Source organism: Triturus cristatus, chromosome 4_1 (genome assembly GCF_964204655.1).
Source record: "Triturus cristatus chromosome 4_1, aTriCri1.1, whole genome shotgun sequence".
Classification (NCBI taxonomy): domain Eukaryota; kingdom Metazoa; phylum Chordata; class Amphibia; order Caudata; family Salamandridae; genus Triturus; species Triturus cristatus.
The window spans coordinates 44689693-44711827 of record NC_140585.1 but is presented as its reverse complement, the minus strand read 5'-3'; the positions used below and the strand labels follow the sequence as shown (position 1 = coordinate 44711827).

General features: G+C 46.7%; 1 protein-coding gene across 3 annotated transcripts in view; it reads left to right on the top strand.

Moving 5' to 3' along the window:
* Positions 1 to 22135, top strand: part of LOC146839431 (voltage-dependent L-type calcium channel subunit beta-1-like) — a 269660-nt gene that overhangs the window by 127360 nt on the left and 120165 nt on the right. For 2 of the 3 annotated variants that reach the window (XM_085651479.1, XM_085651481.1), the window contains 3 exons: positions 2550 to 2689; positions 6333 to 6412; positions 20833 to 20993. In XM_085651479.1, coding sequence (XP_085507605.1) covers positions 2550 to 2689; positions 6333 to 6412; positions 20833 to 20993 — 381 coding nt within the window. The remainder of the gene's footprint in view (positions 1 to 2549; positions 2690 to 6332; positions 6413 to 20832; positions 20994 to 22135) is intronic. The other variant, XM_085651480.1, reaches the window with a different exon arrangement.

Genomic DNA, 22135 nt, shown 5'->3' with positions numbered 1-22135 from the left:
TTCACCTCAAGGTGTTTTTGGAAAGTACCCCAAATGTCTGAAAACACTCTTTCTACAGACTGACCTGCACCCAACTGATACCTTCTCACTGCCTGTTTCACTGGCCTTAGTCCTTCTATCGATCCCCCAGCCGGTCCTCTGAAGCAGCGCGGAGCCGAGCTGCTGTGGCACTATACACAAACCACAGAGATACAAATAACAAAAAACAATCAAGGTTACTCAAAAGTAGATCAGACTCATCTGAAGGAATTTTCCAATAAGAGGAGATACAGAGTCTTGTCTCGTAAAAACTAGTTTTAAATCCACAGCCGCCGGAGGAGCGCGTGGTAACTGGGAGTCGAAACGCTGACATTTATTTATAAATAGAATGGAGGGTTTGGGCAAACTCCTGTAGAAACAAAGGCTATAATTCTGAGATCAATATGAAATATAATCACCTCTGTTTTAATGGGATTGGGGTTTGACCAGTTGTTATTTGGCACTTTCATAACGCGCAATCGGCCATTAGAATTGCATAACACACACGCCAGTGCAGAAAGGAACTGACAAATGACACAGAACATACACATTCCCTATAAGTGAGTAGCAGACACAGTCATGGGGTACTGACTTCAAGTTTACACATATACTTAATGTATTGTAAATGCATTTATTTAGCGCTTACTACCCCAGACAAGGTGTGGAATTGCTTTTTCGGCAAGTTCCACGCTACTCCGGAATCCCAAAAGGATTAGTGGTGAATTACTATAGGGAAATAAGAAATTGATTTGAACGATGAACGTTAGCATGTTATATGGATTGCAAAGGATAGTGGAGGTATAAACGATGGAAGTGTATGCATTTATATAGCGCTTGCTACCTCTGATGAGGTGTTGAAGCGCTTTTTGGCAGGTAGCACGCTACTCCGGAACCCACACAGGATCAGTGGGGAGTTAGTATAGGAGAATATGAAATTAATTTGAGCGAAGGACATTTGAGTTTATTTGTATTGAAAAATCTTTTATGTTTCTCCTCTCATTGCAACTAATACTGAATCAGAGAAAAGGCATACATTGGCAACTAAAAACGTGCAAACACCAGAGAAGCGGTATATAGGAAGCCGGGTAAAAAATAGTGCTTTATTGCATACAGTGTCATCGTTGATGCGGATTGAATGCAGGGGGTGACAGATATTGGGATAAAATACTAAGTGCAGCACTGGATTGTGATTAATGGCAGGCGGAATAAAACCACTGCACTGCTCAAAAAGAATTGCAAAGTAATTTCTGAGCACTGCGTTGCCTCCCAGCCTACCGTCACTTTATTTACCGATCTTACAGCGCTCCTGCAAAAGGCTTTATGTCAAGAAGAAGACTTTGCCGTACAAGCCCGACTGCCTTTAAAAAGGAGGCTACAAACACACAACAATGGGAATAGGCTATGTATAGGTTACATTAAAGAAAACGGAGTCTCTTAGGGACCTCGCGCGATACTGGGGGTGTGTGGCACTGTGCCTCCCTCGCGCAATAAGACAGACCACACCAAATTTTGACTTAGCAAAAAAGGTCACTTTATTAGGACAGGTAACTAAGAACCACTTATTGAGACAATGTAAATATTATCAAATTGCTTCCCAAACATTTTTGCCACAAACAATTCCAAAAATACCCCAACCAAAATTTACCATAAATTACCCCATGTACTGCCCCAATGGCATCATTTCCTTTTTGACCATTTTGGTTTACCTGTCCAGCTTTTCCTCCACCCTCCCCCCGCCCCAGAGGGAAGGATAAGCCCGCTCCAGACTATCCAAACACTCAAAAAACCGCATGAAAGAAAAACACATGAAATGAAACAAAATGTCACCTGTCCTAAACGTGACTTAAGATCAAAAAATTCATCAATATATTATATATATATTTTTTTTTTTATTATTACTTTTTTTTTTTTTTTTTTATACAGAAAAAGAGGGTGGGAGGGAGGGTCACAAAAAACGACCGTCTCCCTGCCTCAGCGATCGTTTCCCGCCTAAACGCCTTCCCAACGGTGAAAAACCTAAGCCCCGCCCCCTACCTAACACGTGATTCGCTGCGTGGTCTGTACCATCGCGCGAACCTTCCCAGGGGGACACCCGGCTCGCGCCGCGGTCCCCCCGGGTCCCATTCAGAAGACTCCACTGACTTAAAGCATACCTCATTTTATTGACCTGCACCAAAGATAGACAATGATTGACTTATGGCCGGTGTACTTCGATCCCTAAATCTGTTAATCCCAAAGATGTGAGAAGTCCCTGGGTGTACAGTTGTTTTATTGCTGACTGCTGCTTTACTTAATTCATACTTATGCCGTTTCTTACTCAACAATTTAAAAAAAAAATAAAAAAAAATGTGACCGTCCACCAAATGTTGGGGTGATCTCTACTGTGTGCTGTCAGCTGGGGGTGCACTGGTAAGCCCTAGGGGGATATCCTGTCTCATTTGCAGTGTGCAGCAGGAGGGAGGCTGTCTGGAGACACAGCAGAGCTCCATTCAGTCTCTGGTGTGCTAAAGCCACTCCTTTCGTCTCCGCAGAAGTACAGCAACGACTGGTGGATCGGACGCCTGGTGAAGGAGGGCTGCGAGGTGGGCTTCGTCCCCAGCCCGGTGAAGCTGGAGACCATGCGGGGGGGCCTGCAGGAGCAGAAGACGAGGCAGAACCGGCTGAGCTCCAGGTAGGGCCCTACTACCCACAATCGTGGTCATCACCTCTCTATTAACACTGGCACGACCCCCCCCCCCCCTTAAATAAGGGCCAACATGTAGAAAAGCAAAGAGGAAGATTGTGAAGAAAAAAAATACGAGGACGGTATTTTCCGCTTTGGCTTAACTTAAAGTGGGCGCAGTTGTAGGCAGCGGCCAGGTAAATAAAGCCGTTTTTTACTTGAAACATTGGCAGTGTCCTGTCGGATTTCGGTATACCATTATTATCTGCCCTCCGAGAGGTTCCTCGTGTAGCCATAGTGCATCTCTAGTGCTTTTTTGTGTGTCACAGCTTTTATGTTGCCTCGTATCGCTCATCTTGTGCCTTTAAGTGCAGACCAGAGCATGCAGGCGTGTTGTGTGTGTGGGTGTCTGCGATGCTGTGTTTAGGAGCTCACGTTGAAACAGAGATGCATTGATGTGCACCTTTAGCGGAAGTATCCTTGTGGGTGGTCCACGTGGTCCTATGGGTGGGCGCTGCAGCCACTCTCTACGTAAATTATCCCTAATACCACTGCACATCATTGACCTGTTCCTTTCTGACCCTCAGGGGAGCCCTTAACTCCCCATTATCAGCCCCTGCGGTATCTCTAGGACGTTCCCCTTCACCTATACCTTAAGGTGGTGTCCTGTGAGAAGAAAGCTGTCTCCCTCATTTAAAAACAGTTTTTACTGCAAACATCTTCCTGGGATGTCGTGTGTAAGGCTTGTGTTGGCTGCTGGCATAAAGTCTCCGTTTACAGTATTTGACTGGGCGCGCCTGTAGGTCTGGTGAATGTTCAGGGCACCCCGGAATCTTGAAAGCAAAGATACAGGCCTCTAAAGTTTGGTACCCTTAGACAATATGATTGTGGCTCTTCTCTCTATCAGCACCCAGAACCCCTCCAGATACTTAACACCAGTTGAGTCGATAACTGATCTATTTTCTGTGCGCTTTAAACGGAACCCTTGACAACTTTACCCTCCTACCTAGAAGACACTTTCGCTTGAACTTTGGCACTTTGGCACTGTACACATTTTTTGGGCATGGATGGGGCATCTGTTCCTGCTGGAGTGGTAGGTTCTGGGGTTTTGCTGGGATTCAGCCAGACAAGCTCAACCCACCGAGTTGTGCATCCTCTTTATTACAAACCCAAGAGCTTGGGTAAGCATGCTGTAGTAAGCCTTGATGCATGTATACACACTGTCTGGCACCTCCAGCCCTGTGACTACAAAGACACACAAAGATTCTACTACGCCTGGGACTCACAAAGCCTACTGAGAGAAGCCGGTTTCCTCCATCGGGCAGCATTGGTGTTTGGGCCTAAGGTTAAAACCAGTTTGTTTGTAAATGCTAGGATAGAGGTTCAGATCGTGTCTTGGTAAAGAATGTGCTTATGTTTTGTGTTTATTTTTATTTACAAATTGAATTGTAGTAAAAATAAAGGCCTATTAGTGGCCTGACTGAATAATGAGTTTAGCACAGCTTAATAACTTTACCACGCTATACATCAGTGTCTTATCCACCTCCACTCTTAGAATCAGTCTAGGCAGCTTCACTTTGCTACCCCTGGACAGTGCATAATCGGAAACCAAAATCAGTCCTGGTAAAAAAATATTTAAAACAGCCCCATTCTTCGGTAGGCTGCGATCTAGTCAAAGGGACCATATGCGGGGCTTCTACGTGAAGGCCACATTAGGCTATCTTGGTCTGCAAGCAGCCCCCTTGCGTGTAGACCCTGGAGAGTCGCTTGCCTAAACGGAGTAGGATGTGTATCCAATGGGAGTGCTGCGTGTGACAAGAGTGTCCTCCATGTATACTGCCACGCATCTACTTATTGTATTGGAACGCATAAAGGAACCCTCACATCCTGCTATAATGTTTTAAAATAATCGACAAAACGTTCTGTTGGGGGCTCGTTTGCTCCTTTTGGGGTCACTGGCTGCCCAAGATGGCTTGCCCTCGTTTACCGACTTGTATAGGCCTCAGACCCAGTAATTAGGATAGTGCTCTGTTAATAGTATGTTAAGGTCTGAAAGAAACAGTTATAGATTCCTTACCTTAGAATTTCCCCCCGGCATCAGACTGGATCCGGAAAAAGAAAGAACTAATAACAATGGGAATAGGCTAGGTGAAGTTTCTTTTTCCAGATCCAGTCTGATGCCTGGGGGTAATTCTAAGGTAAGGAGTCTATAACTAACCATGTTTCTTACAGATATATCGTTACCGCAGGTGAGTAACTTGTTCAATAAGCCAGAACCCACACATTTTTCAATGCTAGGAGTGAGAACGAACTGGTTCCTGTTGAGGTCTCTGCTTTCGATTGGCAACTTTCACCGGATCTGTTACCCACCTCAAACGATTATAGACCATCCAGAACACCATAGCCAGACTCATCATCAACCTCCCCAATGGGACCTGCATCACCCCCCACCTAAGAAACCTCCACTGGTTCCCCATCCCGAAGAGATGCCAGTTCAAGCTGCTGACCCTCGCCTACAAGGCCCTCCAGAACGTCACCCACTCCTACATCAACCACCGCCTGACCTTCCACCAACGGACCAGACAACTTCGATCCGCCTACCTCGCCCTCTCACACGTTGAACGCATCCAACGCAGTTGAGGCCTCTCTTTCTCCTGACTTGCCGCCAAGTCCTGGAACGGCCTCTCTATCCATCTCTGACTTCAGGAAGGGACTCAAGGCCTGGCTTTGCAACTGAGACTCACCGCACCCCAGTGCCTGGTTACCCCCTGGGTGATAAGCCACGCTGATTGATTGATCTTATTGATGATAACCACAGTACGTTTAAAAGTATAGCTCACTGTAGCCGATCCAGCCACAAGGCGGCAGAATGATACCAAGTATGTGTATTAATGAAAGTTAAATTCTATTGCAGTGTAAGTGAAATACCTGTAACATTGATGCTGCTGCGTATTGTCTTTCCCTCCTTGATATAGGTCCTCAAGAAGTGCCAACTTAGACTACACCATTTTTTCATCTGGCTATCGATTGACTATCTTTATGAGCTTGGTGATGTTTCTTCTAGCTTTGGTTTTATTAATGAATGCATGAAAAGGAAAGGAAGCGCTGCAAATGGCTATGCCGAGATCAACAAAAATCTAACCTAAAGCAGTAGACCATTCAGAGCTCGGTGGCCAGAATCACTCTCAACCTAAACCGCACTCACATCACACGTGAGGGAGCCCCACTGCCTTCCCATACACACATGAGCACAATTCAAACTCCTCACCCACACTTTCAAGACTCTACGCAACACTGGCCCAGCAAATCTTAACAATTGCATCTGCTTTCACAAACCTTTCAGACACATCTGCTCATCTGGACTCCTACTTGCACGCATCTCGTGCATATGGAAAACTAGATCTGGCGGGTGAGCCTTCTCCTACATCACTCCTGAAGCGCGAAACGACCTGCTGCCACACAAAAGAGCCTCCTGCTCAGTTCTTGAATTCTGCAAGAGGCTGAAGACCTGGCTTATTGAGTAGTCCCACTAGGGCCATGGTTTGGCTAGACTCACACCTGCTCAGTGCCAGGACACCCTCTTGTGATAGTGCGCTCTGCAAATTTGCATAACATAACAATAATGGCCTTTGTGTCTTTCTTCCTCTTGCAGTAAGTCGGGCGGCGGGCACTCCAGCTCCAGCCTCGGTGACGTGGTGACTGGGACATGCAGGCCTACCCCACCAGCCAGTGGTAAGAGCGCCATAGCACTGGATAGTTGTTGATCAGTCAGATACAACAGTCCAACATGTGAACTAGCCTATGACCTCTCGTCCACTGGGACCTTTATCCAGATCAGTAAAATCAGATGTTAGTTCATATTTCAGAACACTTTATATGTCTCTAATTCATTTGTGCGCTAGTCTGAATCACTAAGTTTGATTGAACGTTCAGACATATCATCTACTCTTTGACCTTCGTGATCCAGGACAGGAGTCAGGTTGACCTGAAGCACATTTATTTTTGAACTCTGACGCTGATGATTCACTGTGGATCAGAGTCACGCTAATGCATCAAACACTTCACTCTGGCCTTGGTGGTCCAGGATAGGGTCACTGTGGGTCAGTCACATAGCACACATCAACCTGTGAACTCTGACCTTTGGTGACCTAGGACTCTGGCTCAGAATGAGTTACATTGAGCTTTTCAAAGCCTGAACTCTGACCTTAGTGATCCAAGATAGGGTCATTGTGAGCAAGAGTCTCATGAAGTGTTCTGGCACGTCACCTAGTCCACAGTTATACAGAACAGTGTCCATGTTGGTAATGATGACCCGGAGAGAATTGACCCCTGACCTTGGTGATCAAGGACTGCGTCACTGTTTCTTAGAATCACATGGCGCGCATTAACCCCTAAACTCTGACCTTGTGATCCAGGACAACGTCGCTGTGACTCAGAATCACATGGAGCGCATTAACACATGAACTCCGACCTTGGCTATCCAGGACAGGGTCCCCCTGGGTCAGTGTCATGGAGCGCACTGGAGCAAGAAGTTGTGTCTTGACCTTGTTGTCCATGGCACTGTTACTGTGGACCAGTCACATGAATCCTATCTACCCCTGAAATGAGACCTTGCTGATCCTGGGCAGTGGGGCCGTGGGTTACGGCGGTGCGAACAGAATGTATGCCTCCCTGAAAAGCAGTGCGTGTCTACATGTAGCACTACACGTGCTCAGTAAATGAATAATCCACGACCTGGTCACTAGGGGTGGGCCGGATGACCTACAGCACTCTGACCCCTGAAGTCTAACCTTGGAAGTATTCTTTCACGGTTCTTCTTCTAGTCGTCTCACCATGCCCCGTCTGTGTCTCGCTCATCCAAATACCTTCTACTGAACCCACAGCTCGTGCGGTTGAAAGCGAGAAGGATGGTCCTGCACGTGCGAGCCCCTGCCTGAGTTCAGGCTCAAATCAGACCCCTGATAATTCCGCTCCGAGGCCAGAAAACATTATTGCTGCCTGTACCATGCTGAGAGGGAGTCTCATTACCACTCCAAGTGGCCATCCTTCACTCACATTGTACACAGGACACTCTCCCAATGGGGGGTTTTTATAAGCACAAATTCAGAGCACTGTACACACAGTTTGTGAAGACACAAAAAGCCCCTGTTCCACACTTCAGCTGTACTCAGGAGCACAGGTGTTTGGCTGCATACCTGTACACCGATTAGCTTAGCATGTGTATGTCACACAAAAGCCTCGCGCACACTTGCAATCCCAGGCATGAGTGTACATGCATGCCCAGCACACACACACAATTGTGCATATGTATGACAGACACCTTATGTACACATACAGGCATCTAATCCCAGGCATTGGTGTAACGTGCTAATGTACAAACGCTCCCATACGGGCTATAGTGCACATCATAAATAATCAAAGGGGGAGGGATCACTAGTTACTGGCACCAGGGTTCAAGTGGTTGTCTCTGGTATAGGTAAAACTTTTTTATTTTATCATTTTTTCCCTGATCACTGCTGAAAAACCCAGTGGTTCCCTCCGGGTGGAGGATGCATGGAATCAACCCAATGATGATGCTATCACGTATTTAACCGGCGGAGAATCAAGATATACCGCCCCGACATACGTTTAACGTGATTGAGGGTTTTTTACCTATACCAGAGACAACCACTTGAACCCTGGTGCCAGTAACTAGTGATCCCTCCCCCTTTGATTATTTATGATTAGCCGGAAGACGGTCGGATCACATCTTCTCTTTCCCTATCCTGATTGTACCCTATAGTGCACATCATTCACCTTTCACCACTGTTGGTCAGTGTGTGGCCTTCGCCTCCCCTCCCCGGACTCATGGGGTACACAATATGTCTTTTCTCCCCTTCTCGCCATCATAGATTTTGGGGTAAAGGAGTGTAATTTATTCCCAAATTGAGTCATGGGGTACAAGATGTGTCCTTCCCTCCCCATGCCAGGTTTTGGGGTACAAGATGTGTTCCATCCCTAAGTTCAGTCATGAGGTACAAGATGTGTCCTTCCTTCCCCATGCCAGGTTTTGGGGTACAAGATGTGTCCATCCTTTCTACGTTCAGTCATGAGGTACAAAATGTGTCCTTCCCTACCCATGCCAGGTTTTGGGGTACAAGATGTGTCCTTCCCTCCCTACGTTCAGTCATGAGGTACAAAATGTGTCCTTACCTACCCATGCCAGGTTTTGGGGTACAAGATGTGTACTTCCCTCCCTACATTCAGTCATGAGGTACAAAATGTGGCCTTCCCTACCCATGCCAGGTTTTGGGGTACCAGATGTGTCATTCCCTACCAATGCCAGGTTTTGGGGTACAATGTGTCTTTCCCTACCCATGCTAGGTTTTGGGGTACAAAATTTGTCCTTCCCTCCCCATGCCAGGTTGTGGGGTACAAAAAGTGTCCTTCCCTCCCTATGCCAGGTGTTGGGGTACAAGATGTGTCTTTCCCTCCCTATGTTCAGTCATGGGGTACAAGATGTGTCCTTCCCGACCAATCCAAGGTTTTAGGGTACAAGATGTGTCCTTTGTGAGAAGTTGGCCTGGTATATGCTGACCACTAACTAAAGTGGGCACCTTGTACCAGTCCAAATGACCCTTATTGATGATTAGGTTAAAGACAACCTTTATTGAAAGCTATCCTAGGGGTAGCTATGGAGAGCAGCCTTCGGGCTAAGTCTCGAAGGAATGTAAAGCAGCTCGTTTTACCAGATCAGAACCTCCTGAATGACCAAATGAAAGGAGAACCACACAGGAGATAAATACAATATATGTATTTATTACTAAACACTCTACTAACCTCTTTATGAGATTAGAGCACAAAGCACACAATATTAAATCACTAGAATGACAGTAAATAGCACAATACACAGCGTGCTCCAGGGGGAAACTGAACCATATACTAAGAAAGTGGTATAACAACCGCGACTTAACTAGACACAGTGCCTGGAGCACGTAGAATCGCTGGGACCCCAAGGAACCACCCAAAGTAGTGACATAGGGGACTCACGGAGGATGGGTGCAGTGTGTGAACACAGGCGCGAGCTCCGTACAACTCTATGGGAAAGTTGCGGTTGGAATTTTAGAGATTAAGGACACTTCGGAGAGGACTTTAAGCAAACCCCGTGGAGCATAGAAGGTTCTAAGACCAGCACCCTTGAGAGTACCAAGATACCTGTGTTACCTATCCCAGAGAAGCCAGGTGCATAGGGGTCAAGTGGTGTCGGAAACCGTCGTTTTCAATGGCGTGAGGCGAAAAAGTGCTGCTGCCGGGAAGATGAAAAGTTTCCGGTGGGATCCAAGCCTGGATCCGAGGTGAGAAGAACCTGAAACCAGAGGGTACAGAGTCTGGGTCACTTCAGAGTGACCAGGGGCACGATAGACGAATGCCCACCGATGTTGGGTGCCTGAGGTGAGAAGATGCGATACTTGACTCTGCAGCCACAGGGATCAGGAGATGTCGACGATGACCAAAGTCCAGAGGTGAGCTGTCCCACGAAGGATGTCGAGTGCTGGGGGGTCAGTGTCCGGATTGAACACCAACAAAGCTTGGCAACTGCAACCCACGCGGGCAGAGGAAATCAGCTTCGGTGAGGACCAGCAAGGTCCTGGGGACTCTCCAAGCAATGGAGAGTCAAGGCACGTCTGCAGCAACCAGGAAAGCCCAGTGAAAGTCAAAGTTACCTTCACAGGGACCCACAGGCCAACGGATAAGGGATCGCAAAGGGACCTCGAGCTGAATCACAAAATACCAGCCCAGGGAACATATACATAGAAAGAAGAAGCAGCCGGGTCACAGAAGACTGCACCACCAGAATCAGTCACCAGTAATGTAGAATATTGCCCACCTCAAACGCTCTGCTGCCTGTAGAACGTCAATAAATACTTAAGAATAAATGGGATGAGAGGCAATATAGTGGCACAAATAGCTCAAATACAACACAGAACAGATCAAAAAAAGAGAGATGTATTATATCTTCCGTCTTTTATTGTTCTTGTTGCACTTCGCACAAAACAGTCAGCCTTGCGTTTCGCCCAAACACGGGCTTCTTCAGGGCTGAAATGGCATACAATACAAAAACGTTTTTTAAAAAACAGACAAAATAATCAAAGACAGACAATCATTCTAAAATGTCAAATGTCCGTAAGTGATAAGCTGAGAGGAAAAAGCGAAAGAACCACCATCTTAGCCACGTGGTTAAGGAAACAAGACACATTCCAAGAAAATGTGTATGTGTAAGAAAAAAGAGAAAGAGACCCTATATACAAAAGTATCACACCCGTGAAAAGAAAATACTTAAAACATAAGTGACCCCTGTTCCACGCAGTTCCAAAGATAACGTGGATACACCAAGAATGAGACAAATGAATGCCTGTAGCCTAAAATAAGCATGGCTACATCACCAATGCGTTATTTATTGAAGCTTACCAAAATTATTAAGAGTGTAGGATATTTCTTTGATGATCAGCAAACAGAGAAACGTCAAATCCGTCAAGCTGTATTAGATAGAGAAGCCTTTCCTTAATGAGTAACTAATACTAAAATGCCAAGAAAGTAACAAATTATGAAGCCAATATAAGCAAGAAAAACATACCCAATGTATAGCGACAATGAGACACAACGACCTCAGAGACCCAAGAGTAAGCGATCTTTGTCTGAGGTCTTAATTCTGTAAGACAAGAGTATCGAATCAATAGTCGCACTCTCATAAATCATGAAAACAATTGGCAACTGCAGATAATGCATTCCGCCCTCCATGTTTATCCAGTTAAAACATCCTAATTGTATATCGAGCACTCTATTCGAATATCCTAAACCCATAGTTACGCACAAACGCATTAAATACCACGGAAAATACGGTTGAAACATAAAACAAAAGAGGAAAGAAAAAAGGAACAAAAACTGCCCGCAACTGAGGTCGGGCTTCACAAACGGCGACGCTAGTCTAGAAAAACTTCTAACATGTTTGAAACTGATCAAAAACCAGGCACATGCATATTCAGAACGAACATTATCATACTAAGGTGACTAATTCACCAATGAACAAACATTAAGTGACACAAACATAAAGTCAAAAACAGCATCAAGCAACAAACCACTAGATGGTACCCGTCTACTGTGTTGGCATTCGTGCCACACAAACGTTATTCACCAATAACGGGGAATGTGTATACTATACACACAAAAAACCCCATCAGTGAAGAACCGACCATTCAAGGCTACAAAATATTCACAACTCGACACCCCGTTCATAATGGAACTAAAGGGTGTCGGAACCTAAGTTCAGTAAGCGCAACCTGCATTGTAACTCACCGAACAGTGGTATTAGCCACGTCCAAAATAGGTTATCCGGCGCAGTCTCCGTACTTCACGTCCCGTACCAAGACTGACAAGTAGTAAAGAAAGTACTTTGCCACACAAGGGCTTTTAAAACCTCGAGCATCACCAAACCGTCAAACAGGAAGCAATTACACTAAAGCACTTCCGGGACAAACTGTTTGAGAAAGAAAAAAACACAACTAGAACGAGAATCCAAGTCAATCATGAATCAATACTTCCGGTTTCACGCCCATAACGCTTCCGGGACAAACTGTTTGAAAAAGAAAAAAACAACTAAAACGGGAATCCAGCTCGCTCATGTATCCACACTTCCGGTTTCACGCCCGTAGTAAACATTAATCGGCTAACACTAATTCAGTATTAGTTTTAGAACGCCAAGATCACAGACACACCATACTGCAGGTTAACGCCATGCTCATGATGTCAATATTGGCCCTCACCTATCAGTCAGCATTAAAGTGGCGGGTACACGATATTACGTATTAGCTAAGTGATGCACAATATCGACTACACAAAACTTTATTAAAACGACACACAAAAGTCGTCTAACATATAGAAAACATAGATTCATTAATAAAAGCAATTAAGCTAGTATTGAGTACATAAAAACGGTGTAATACCAAATAATAGTAAATCCCACCAATTCTTGATGGAAAAAATAAGCGTCTTCCGGTAAGTATTACAATATATTACATTGCATGTGATGTTGGTTAAAAAACAAGAGTGTCGAACGAAAACCAATATCAAAGGACTCTTTAAAGAGAGACATTGTTATAAAAAAGGGGTGAGTATTTACACTATACTCTTGAAGTGGCAAAATACCACATCCACACACATTCCCCTATCTTCACTTTGTTTAAAACTGCACAAAAAAGCGTCTTGTTGTGAGGGAAACTGTAAAACAGAAGCAGAGCAAGAGCCACCCACCACCTAAAGGAAGAATTAGGGTGACCAGGCTCAATAAGGTATACGTGAAATGAGAGGAGACACAGAGAACATCGACAAGTACGTCACATTTTCGACATTGTCAATAATGGTCTATTTAACTTTCAAATTTTAGTAGATTGATTAAGAACAGGAACAACTTATATCCAAAGAATATTCTCAAAAAACATTGGGTGCAACAGAGTCCAATGCATGTGTACTTGGAACAATCCTTAGCACAGGAACACAATACAGGCTAATCACATTCAGAAAAACACACATGGACCTTTGAGTAATTGTCACACACAGATCAACGTGTATGTGTATAGGACCAGCAAAAGGAGACCAGACGTTATATTATTTAAGGCCATGCATTAGTTAAAGAAAGTAATGTAATTCCCTATCAGCATTCAGGCCCTCAATAGACGAACGCAGAGTACAAATCCATCTGGCCTCCAATTGCCTCAGCCTGAGAGCCCTATCTCCAGGCTGACTGTTTTGTGCGAAGTGCAACAAGAACAATAAAAGACGGAAGATATAATACATCTCTCTTTTTTTGATCTGTTCTGTGTTGTATTTGAGCTATTTGTGCCACTATATTGCCTCTCATCCCATTTATTCTTCAGCCCAGGGAACACTTGGAGTGTAGGCCGGACATCTTCGGTGAAAATACTACTCGGGGTCAGGACGACAAGTAGCCCAAAGCACAGCCTCAGGGATCACCGAAAAGCATATGCTACTGCAAAAGTATACGGTGCACAGGGGTTCGGGTTGCACGGTCCCCACGAGGGATACTGTCTCAGAATTGCTGAGAGAGCAGATCGACCTCAGAGATCTCGCGAACCCACCTCCTATGTTGCAGAAATCTTAGGAGTCCTCAGGAGCTCCGGAGATGCAAACCGGTCAGATGCGTTTAGGTGCCTGCTGCTGCAGGGGAGTAACCCCTTTACTCCAAGGGAGATTCTTCAGTCATCTAGCGAAGTGTAGATCATCGAAGTACTTGGTTTCTGTAGCAGAGTTTAGTCCAGGTAAAATCTAAAGTCCTGTAGTCAGGGGTTCCTACTTTAAACCCAAGGAAGGGGTGGGACAAACTCTGGGGACCCACCTATGGGAGGGTCAGGACAGAGGGGTGGTTACACCCATGTTCTTTGTCCAGGTTCGCGCCAGAGCAGGAGCCAATGGCTCCTTCAACCGGTTTGAACTGGACTATGCACAGGGACACCAAATGTGCCTCCAGTGCAGACTTCAAACACTCTCAGAGTGCACCCACCCAGCCCCAATACACTAAATCCTGTCTGGGAGGAGGTCACACCTCCCTGTGACAGGAAACCTATTGTCAAGCCTTCCCCTGCTCGAGCTTGGCACAGCAGCAGGAGGTCAGACTCGTGTCTGTGGCTGGTAGCATCCATTTTGTGATGCCCAGGTTGAGAAAGCTGGTACCGGGTGTACTGGTGTGTCACATAAGTCCCTCTAGAAGGGTGGAATCATACCTCCCACATCAGTTTCTGGTGTGGAGGTATGATTCCAAGCTGTTTGACTCCAAACACGACATGTTTCTAAGCAGCCGTTTTAAAGTTAGCATTTACCGCAAGGTTATAATGCACTTAAATATATATGGTTGGCTGCATCACAAACAACCCCGGAAAATAGGTTCCGACATCTGCAGAGGGGCCCTGCTCATTCAGGTGCACCCTCTCACATAAAACCCCAGCACCCTGCCTTCAGGATTCATAAGGCCTGCCGTAGGGGTGACTGATAGGTGTATATGTGCAGTGATTTATAATAGATATAGTGAGCCTATATCTAAGTAATGGGTGCATGCACCACCTTGCACAGGCTGCAGTAGCAGACCTGTGGTGTCAGTTTGGATGGTCTCTCTGGGGTGGCATAATACATGCTGCCGCCCCTGGGAGGCCTCTGGGGTACCTATGCCTTGGGTACATAGTATACCATATACTAGGGACTGATAAGGGCACCCCAGAATCCAATCTGAAGTGCACCTAAAGTAGTTGCAATCAATTTAGAGGAGCAAGCAGCTAGACTGGGGTCCTGGATAGCAGGATCCCAGTCAGTCTAAGTCGAAAACAGTGGTACATCAGCAAAAAATGGGGGTAACCATAAGAAGCAGGACCTACTCATGGTTTCTTCTTACCTTTATTCTTGTTTTATTGTGACTCCCCACCAGATGAAGACTTCTGGGGCCCTTGAGAAGACTTCTGGTCTTTACCCTTCTCCCCACCCTTATCTGAGGTTTTAGAGTCTTGCTTCATGGAGTCACCACCTTGGTTCTGAACTTTCTGCCTCACCCTGGTTCTGACCCATTTGTCTACCTTCTGACCCAATTCTTGGGAAGAGGTCAGATCAGAGTCCACCAGGTACTGATGCAACAACTGATTTTGACAATTATTAAGGATCTGCTCCCTCATAATTAAATTGTACAATCCTTTAAAATCACACACTTTACTGCCAAGTAACCAGCCTTCCAGAGCCTTAGTAGCACAATCTACAAAGTCAACCCAGTCCTGAGTCTGTGCCTTCTGGGTGTCTCTGAACTTAATCCTGTATTGTTCAGTGGTTAAGCCAAACCCATCAATGAGAGCACTCTTCAAGACTTTGTAATTATCAGCATCCTCTTCTCTTACAGTGAGGAGCTTGTCTCTACCTTTGTCTGCAAAGGAGAGCCACAAGATAGCTGCCCGCTGCTCTTCAGGGACCCTCTGTACTTTACAGGCCCTCTCTAGTACAGTTATCATTTGTGGATGTCATCCCCACTCTGATAGGGCGGGACTATCTTGTTCAGGTTCCTATGATCATGAGTATACTCTCTACCTCTAGGGACACTGTTGCTGCCACCATGGGGCTCTAGCTCCAACCTTCTGGAAGCTCTCTGGAGCTCTAGGGATTCCCAGTCTAAGGCCAATTGTTCCCTCTTGAGTCTGAGGCTGGTTCTCTCATTCTCAAGTAATTGACACTTCTTCTCATAAGAGGATTCCATTTTATGAGAAGTAAAGGTCCCTACAGAAGTACCAGTTGATTAGATTCCTGAGAAGGAGATCTGGATCTTCTTGGTAAACTGTGTACTCTCCCTGGTGGAGTAGAGAGAGGGCCTCTGGGGCCTTCTCCCCACCTTAAGGAAGAGTTGGAGTTTCCAGGTTAGAATCATCCTGATCCTCCTGGTCAGCATTTGAGTCTAGATCAAAGAAGTGTTCACTTCCTGCCTTGTCCTCATTTTCTGTTCCACCCAACTTGCCTGCCTCATTAGACCCTGAAGGTCTTTCTGAGGTCATCTAAGATCAACGACGTTGGGTGCTTGCATTTCTCCCTGTCCTCAGTTTCCTAGATGCACACATATTTCTCAATTCCTGAAATTAGATATGGTCATACTTAGTTAGCAGAGAACCTGTGGCTTCTGGCCTAGAAGACATACTAGTGCTATGTGGTGTTGCACCTACCTAACCTAGTGGGAACTAAACTCTCTTGAGTTGGAGAAAGGGTGTGCTAGACCCTTGACTACCCAACTCCAAGTTCAGTAGAACTTACTTATTCTAGTCTTGATTTATATGTACCTAATACCTTTAATGGTTTTCAGTTAATCACTCAATGAGATTTATCTGGTAAAACAATAGCAAACTTGAATCTCAACCGCTGCACAGCAATGTGAGAAGTTGGCCTGGTATATGCTGACCACTAATTAAAGTGGGCACCTTGTACCAGTCCAACCAACCCTTATTGATGATTCGGTTAACGACAACCTTTATTGAAAGCTATCCTAGTGGTAGCTATGGAGAGCAGCCTTCAGGCTAAGTCTCGAAGGAATGTAAAGCAGCTTGTTTTACCAGATCAGAACCTCCTGACTGACCAAATGAAAGGAGAACCACACAAGAGATATATAAAATATATGTATTTATTACTAAACACTCTCTACTAACCTCTTAATGAGATTAGAGCACAAATCACACAATATTAAATCACTAGAACAATAGTAAATAGCATAGTACACAGCGGGCTCCAGGGGGAGACCAAACCATATACTAAGAAAGTGGTATAACAACCACGACTTAACTAGACACAGTGCATAGAGCACGTAGAATCGCTGGGACCCCAAGGAACCACCCAAAGTAGTGACACGGGATCCACGGAGGACAGGTGCAGTTGTGAACACAGGCACGAGCTCTGTACAACTCTATTGGAAAGTCGCGGTTGTAATTTTAGAGATTAAGGACACTTCGGAGAGGACTTTAAGCAAACCCCTTGGAACATAGAAGGTTCTAAGACCAGCACCCTTCAGAGTACCGAGATACCCGTGTTACCTATCCTCGAGGAGCCGGATGCATAGGGGTCAAGTGGTGTCGGAAACCGTCGTTTTCAATGGCGTGAGGCGAAAAAGTGCTGCCGGGAAGATGAAAAGTTTCCGGTGGGATCCAAGCCTTGATCCGAGGTGAGAAGAACCTGAAACCAGAGGGGACAGAGTCTGGGTCACTTCAGGGTGACCAGGGGCACGATAGACGAATGCCCACCAATGTCGGGTGCTTCAGGTGAGAAGATGCGATGCTTGACTCTGCAGCCACGAGGACCAGGAGACGTCGACGATGACCAAAGTCCGGAGGTGAGCTGTCCCACGAAGGATGTCGAGTGCTGGGGGGGTCAGTGTCTGGATTGAACACCAACAAGCCTTGGCAACTGCAACCCATGCGGGCAGAGGAAATAAGCTTTGGTGAGGACCAGCAAGGTCCTGGGGACTCTCCAAGCAATGGAGAGTCAGGGCACGTCTGGAGCAACAAGGAAAGCCCACTGAAAGTCAAAGTTACTTTCACATGGACCCACAGGCCAACGGACCAGGGATCGCGAAGGGACCTCGAGCTGAATCACGAATTACCAGCCTACGGAACACTCGTGGAGTGTAGGCCGGAAATCTTCGGTGGAAATACTGCTCAGGGTCAGGACTACAAGTAGCCTAAAGCACAGCCTCCGGGATCGCCGAAAAGCATATGCTGCTGCAAAAGTACACGGTGCACAGAGGTTCAGGTTGCACGGTCCCCACGAGGGATACTGGTCTCAGAATTGCTGAGAGAGCAGATCGACCTCAGAGACCTCGAGAACCCACCTCCTGTGTTGCAGAAATCTTAGAAGTCCTCAGGAGCTCGGTAGATGCAAACCGGTCACATGCTTTTAGGTGCCTGCTGCTGCAGGGGAGTAACTCCTTTACTCCAAGGGAGATTCTTCAGTCATCCAGCGTAGTATAGATCGTCTAAGTACTTGGTTTCTGTAGCAGAGTTTAGTCCAGGTAAAATCTAAAGTCCTGTAGTCAGGGGTTCCTACTTTATACCCAAGGAAGGGGTGGGACAAACTCTGGGGACTCACCTATGAGAGGGTCAGGACAGAGGGGTGGTTACACCCATGTTCTTTGTCCAGGTTCGCGCCAGAGCAGGAGCCAATGGCTCCTTCAACCGGTTTGAACTGGACTATGCACAGGGACACCAAATGTGCCTCCAATGCAGACTTCAAACACTCTGAGTGCACCCACCCAGCCCCAATACACTAAATCCTGTCTGGGAGGTGGTCACACCTCCCTGTGACTGGAGACTTATTGTCAAGCCTTCCCCTGCTCGAGCTTGGCTCAGCAGCAGGAGGGCAGACTAGTGCCTGTGGCTGGCAGCATCCATTTTGTGATGCCCAGGTCGAGAAAGCTGGTACAGGGTGTACCAGTGTGTCACATAAGTCCCTCTAGAAGGGTAGAATCATACCTCCCACACCAGTTACTGGTGTCTAGGTGTGATTCCAAGTTGTTTGATACCAAACACGACATGTTTCTAAGCAGCCGTTTTAAAGTTAGCATTTACCGCGAGGATATAATGCACTTAAATATATATGGTTGGCTGCATCACAAACAACCCCGGAAAATAGGTTCCGAAGGCTGCAGAGGGGCCCTGCTCATGCAGGTGCACCCTTTCATATTATACTCAGCACCCTTCCTTCAGGATTGATCAGACCTGCCATATCCATGCCTGGTGTTGGGGTACAAGATGTGTCCTTCCCTCCCTACGTTTAGCCATGAGGTACAAGATGTGTCCTTCCTTACAAATGCCAGGTTTTGGGGTGCAAGATGTGTCCTTCACTATCCATGCCTGGTTTTGGGGTACAAGATGTGTCCTTCCCTCCATACGTTTAGCCATGAGGTACAAGATGTGTCCTTCCCTACCAGTGCCAGGTTTTGGGATACAAGATGTGTCCTTCCCTACCTATGTTCAGTCATTAGGTACAAGATGTGTCCTTCCCTACCTATGTTCAGTCATTAGGTACAAGATGTGTCCTTCCCTACCTATGTTCAGTCATTAGGTACAAGATGTGTCCTTCCCTACCTATGTTCAGTCATTAGGTACAAGATGTGTCCTTCCCTACCCATGCCAGGTTGTGGGGTAAAAGATGTGTCCTTCCCTCCCTACGTTCAGTCATGAGGTACAAGATGTGTCCTTCCCTACCCGTGCCTCGTTTTGGGGTACAAGATGTGTCCTTCCCTACCCATGCCAGGTTCTGGGGTACAAGATGTGTCCTTCCCTACCTACTTTCAGCCATGAGGTACAAGATGTGTCCTTCTCTACCATTGCCAGGTTTTGGGGTACATGAGGTGTCCTTTCCTACCCATGCCAGGTTTTGGGGTACAAGATGTGTCCTTCCCTAACCATGCCAGGTTTTGGGGTACAAGATGTGTCCTTCCCTACCAGTCCCAGGTTTTGGGGTACAAGATGTGTCCTTCGCTACCTAGGCCAGGTTTTGGGGTACAAGATGTGTCCTTCCCTCCCTGCGTTCAGTCATGAGGTACAAGATGTGTCCTTCCCTCCCTGCGTTCAGTCATGAGGTACAAGATGTGTCCTTCCCTCCCTGCGTTCAGTCATGAGGTACAAGATGGGTCCTTCCCTACCATTGCCAGGTTTTGGTGTACAAGATGTTACCTACAATCCCTACGTTCAGTCATGAGGTACAAGGTGTGTCCTTTCCTCTTCACGCTTTGTTATGGGGTACAACATGTGTTCTTCCCCCTCTTTGGTTCTTGGGTACAAGCTATGTCTCTTTCCCTTTCTCCAGACCTAGCCTACTCCATCTCACTCTCACTTCTGTTTATTACTACATTTTATTTCACAAACTGTCTAGTTTTATCAGTACTGTGCTGTTTATTTTTCCATCCTAATCTTGTTTTCTTTTTCCATTTTTTCTCCCATCCTCCGCCGTTTTTTTCTCCCCCCTTTCTCCACTCCTCCTCTCACCTACTCCCACCCTCTCCCTACTCTTCACCATCCCTCAAACCCATTTTTGTCTTTCTCATCCTTGACTTTCTTGCCCTTTCCTCTCTTCCTTCTTTTCACCCCACCCTTCTCCCACACATTTTCTTTCGGAGTCTTTCCGGATTTATTCCACTTTTCTCCTGCCTTTTTCGACACCACCTCATTACTTTTATCGTGTCATCACCCCTCATCTTTGTTTTTTTTATCTTCGCCCCTCCCTTCACCTCCAACTCTCTATTTCTCTTACCATCTGCTCTCTCCTTACCGCTTCTCCTTCGTCCTCGCCCCCACCTGATCCTTCTTTCACCACTCTTGAACCTTCGCACCTCTCTGCCGTTTACCCCCTTCTTTCCCTTGCACTCTGTCGGTCCTCTTTATCTCTTCCCCCTTTTTCTCTCTCGTCTCCCTTATTTCTAACACATTTTGCCCGCCCTCCCTTCTCGTGCCTCATGCTTCCTTCACTCTTTTCTTACTTCTTCTACTCTTCCCCTTCCCTTCCTTCCCCCAAATCACTTTTTCCCTTTCTTTCCTGTCACCCTCACCTTTCACTTCCCTTCTGCTTATTTTCGCTCCTATCCCCTCCCCCAGCAGGTCCCCTGGATATCACCCACTTGAGGGACGAGCTCGAGCCCCTCGAGCCAGAGGAAGAGGAGGCGGAGGGGCCGGGTGGGCACCGCTCCCCCCTTAGTAGTGTTAGCAGCGTCACCACCCCCACCTCCAATGCCAAGCGCATCCCTTTCTTTAAGAAGGTAATGCCCAGGCCGGCGTGGCCACTGCTGCAAGCCCGAGGGGGCATCTAATAGCAGGCACCATGCAGGGCACAGTGGTGTGTAGCATTGTTTGTAGCTTTCAGTAGACTACGTCACTTGAAAACATCCTATGCAAAAAAAGACTCAAACAGACTTTTCTCAAAAAGAATCGACCTGCACTTATCAAGCGCATGTCTCAAAATATGCTGAGATTTGAACTGGGAGAGTAAATTAACCAAGACCTGGCATATGTGGCAAGTGAGTTTGGCTGGATTTAAGAATTAAATGGCCGTCGAACTGTTTATAGGGACATATTTGTGCGAGGTCGGGATTCTGCCACTCTGTTTAGCGTTTGCAATCCGTGCCTAAAACATGTATGTGGCCGTGTGTAGTGTAACTGGGACTCTTCATAGCTAGATAGAAAGTAGGGGGCTCCTAAAGGTGGGGGGATGCAGAGGAAGAGGCAGCTTACTCACCAGTTTTGGCTGCTTCCGTCGCCTTGGAAACCAGGGAGCAGCCGGGAGATCGGAATGCAGAAGGCAGCCACGAGGAAGAAGTTTCGGTGGCCTTGGAAACCAGGGAACAGCCGGGAGATCGGAATGCAGAAGGCAGCCACGAGGAAGAAGTATCGGTGGCCTTGGAAACCAGGGAACAGCCGGGAGATCGGAATGCAGAAGGCAGCCACGAGGAAGAAGTATCGGTGGCCTTGGAAAACAGGGAACAGCCGGGAGATCGGAATGCAGAAGGCAGCCACGAGGAAGAAGTATCGGTGGCCTTGGAAACCAGGGAACAGCCGGGAGATCGGAATGCAGAAGGCAGCCACGAGGATGAAGTTTCGGTCGCCTTGGAAACCAGGGAACAGCCGGGAGATCGGAATGCAGAAGGCAGCCACGAGGATGAAGTTTCGGTCGCCTTGGAAACCAGGGAACAGCCGGGAGATCGGAATGCAGAAGGCAGCCACGAGGATGAAGTTTCGGTCGCCTTGGAAACCAGGGAACAGCCGGGAGATCGGAATGCAGAAGGCAGCCACGAGGATGAAGTTTCGGTCGCCTTGGAAACCAGGGAACAGCCGGGAGATCGGAATGCAGAAGGCAGCCACGAGGATGAAGTTTCGGTCGCCTTGGAAACCAGGGAACAGCCGG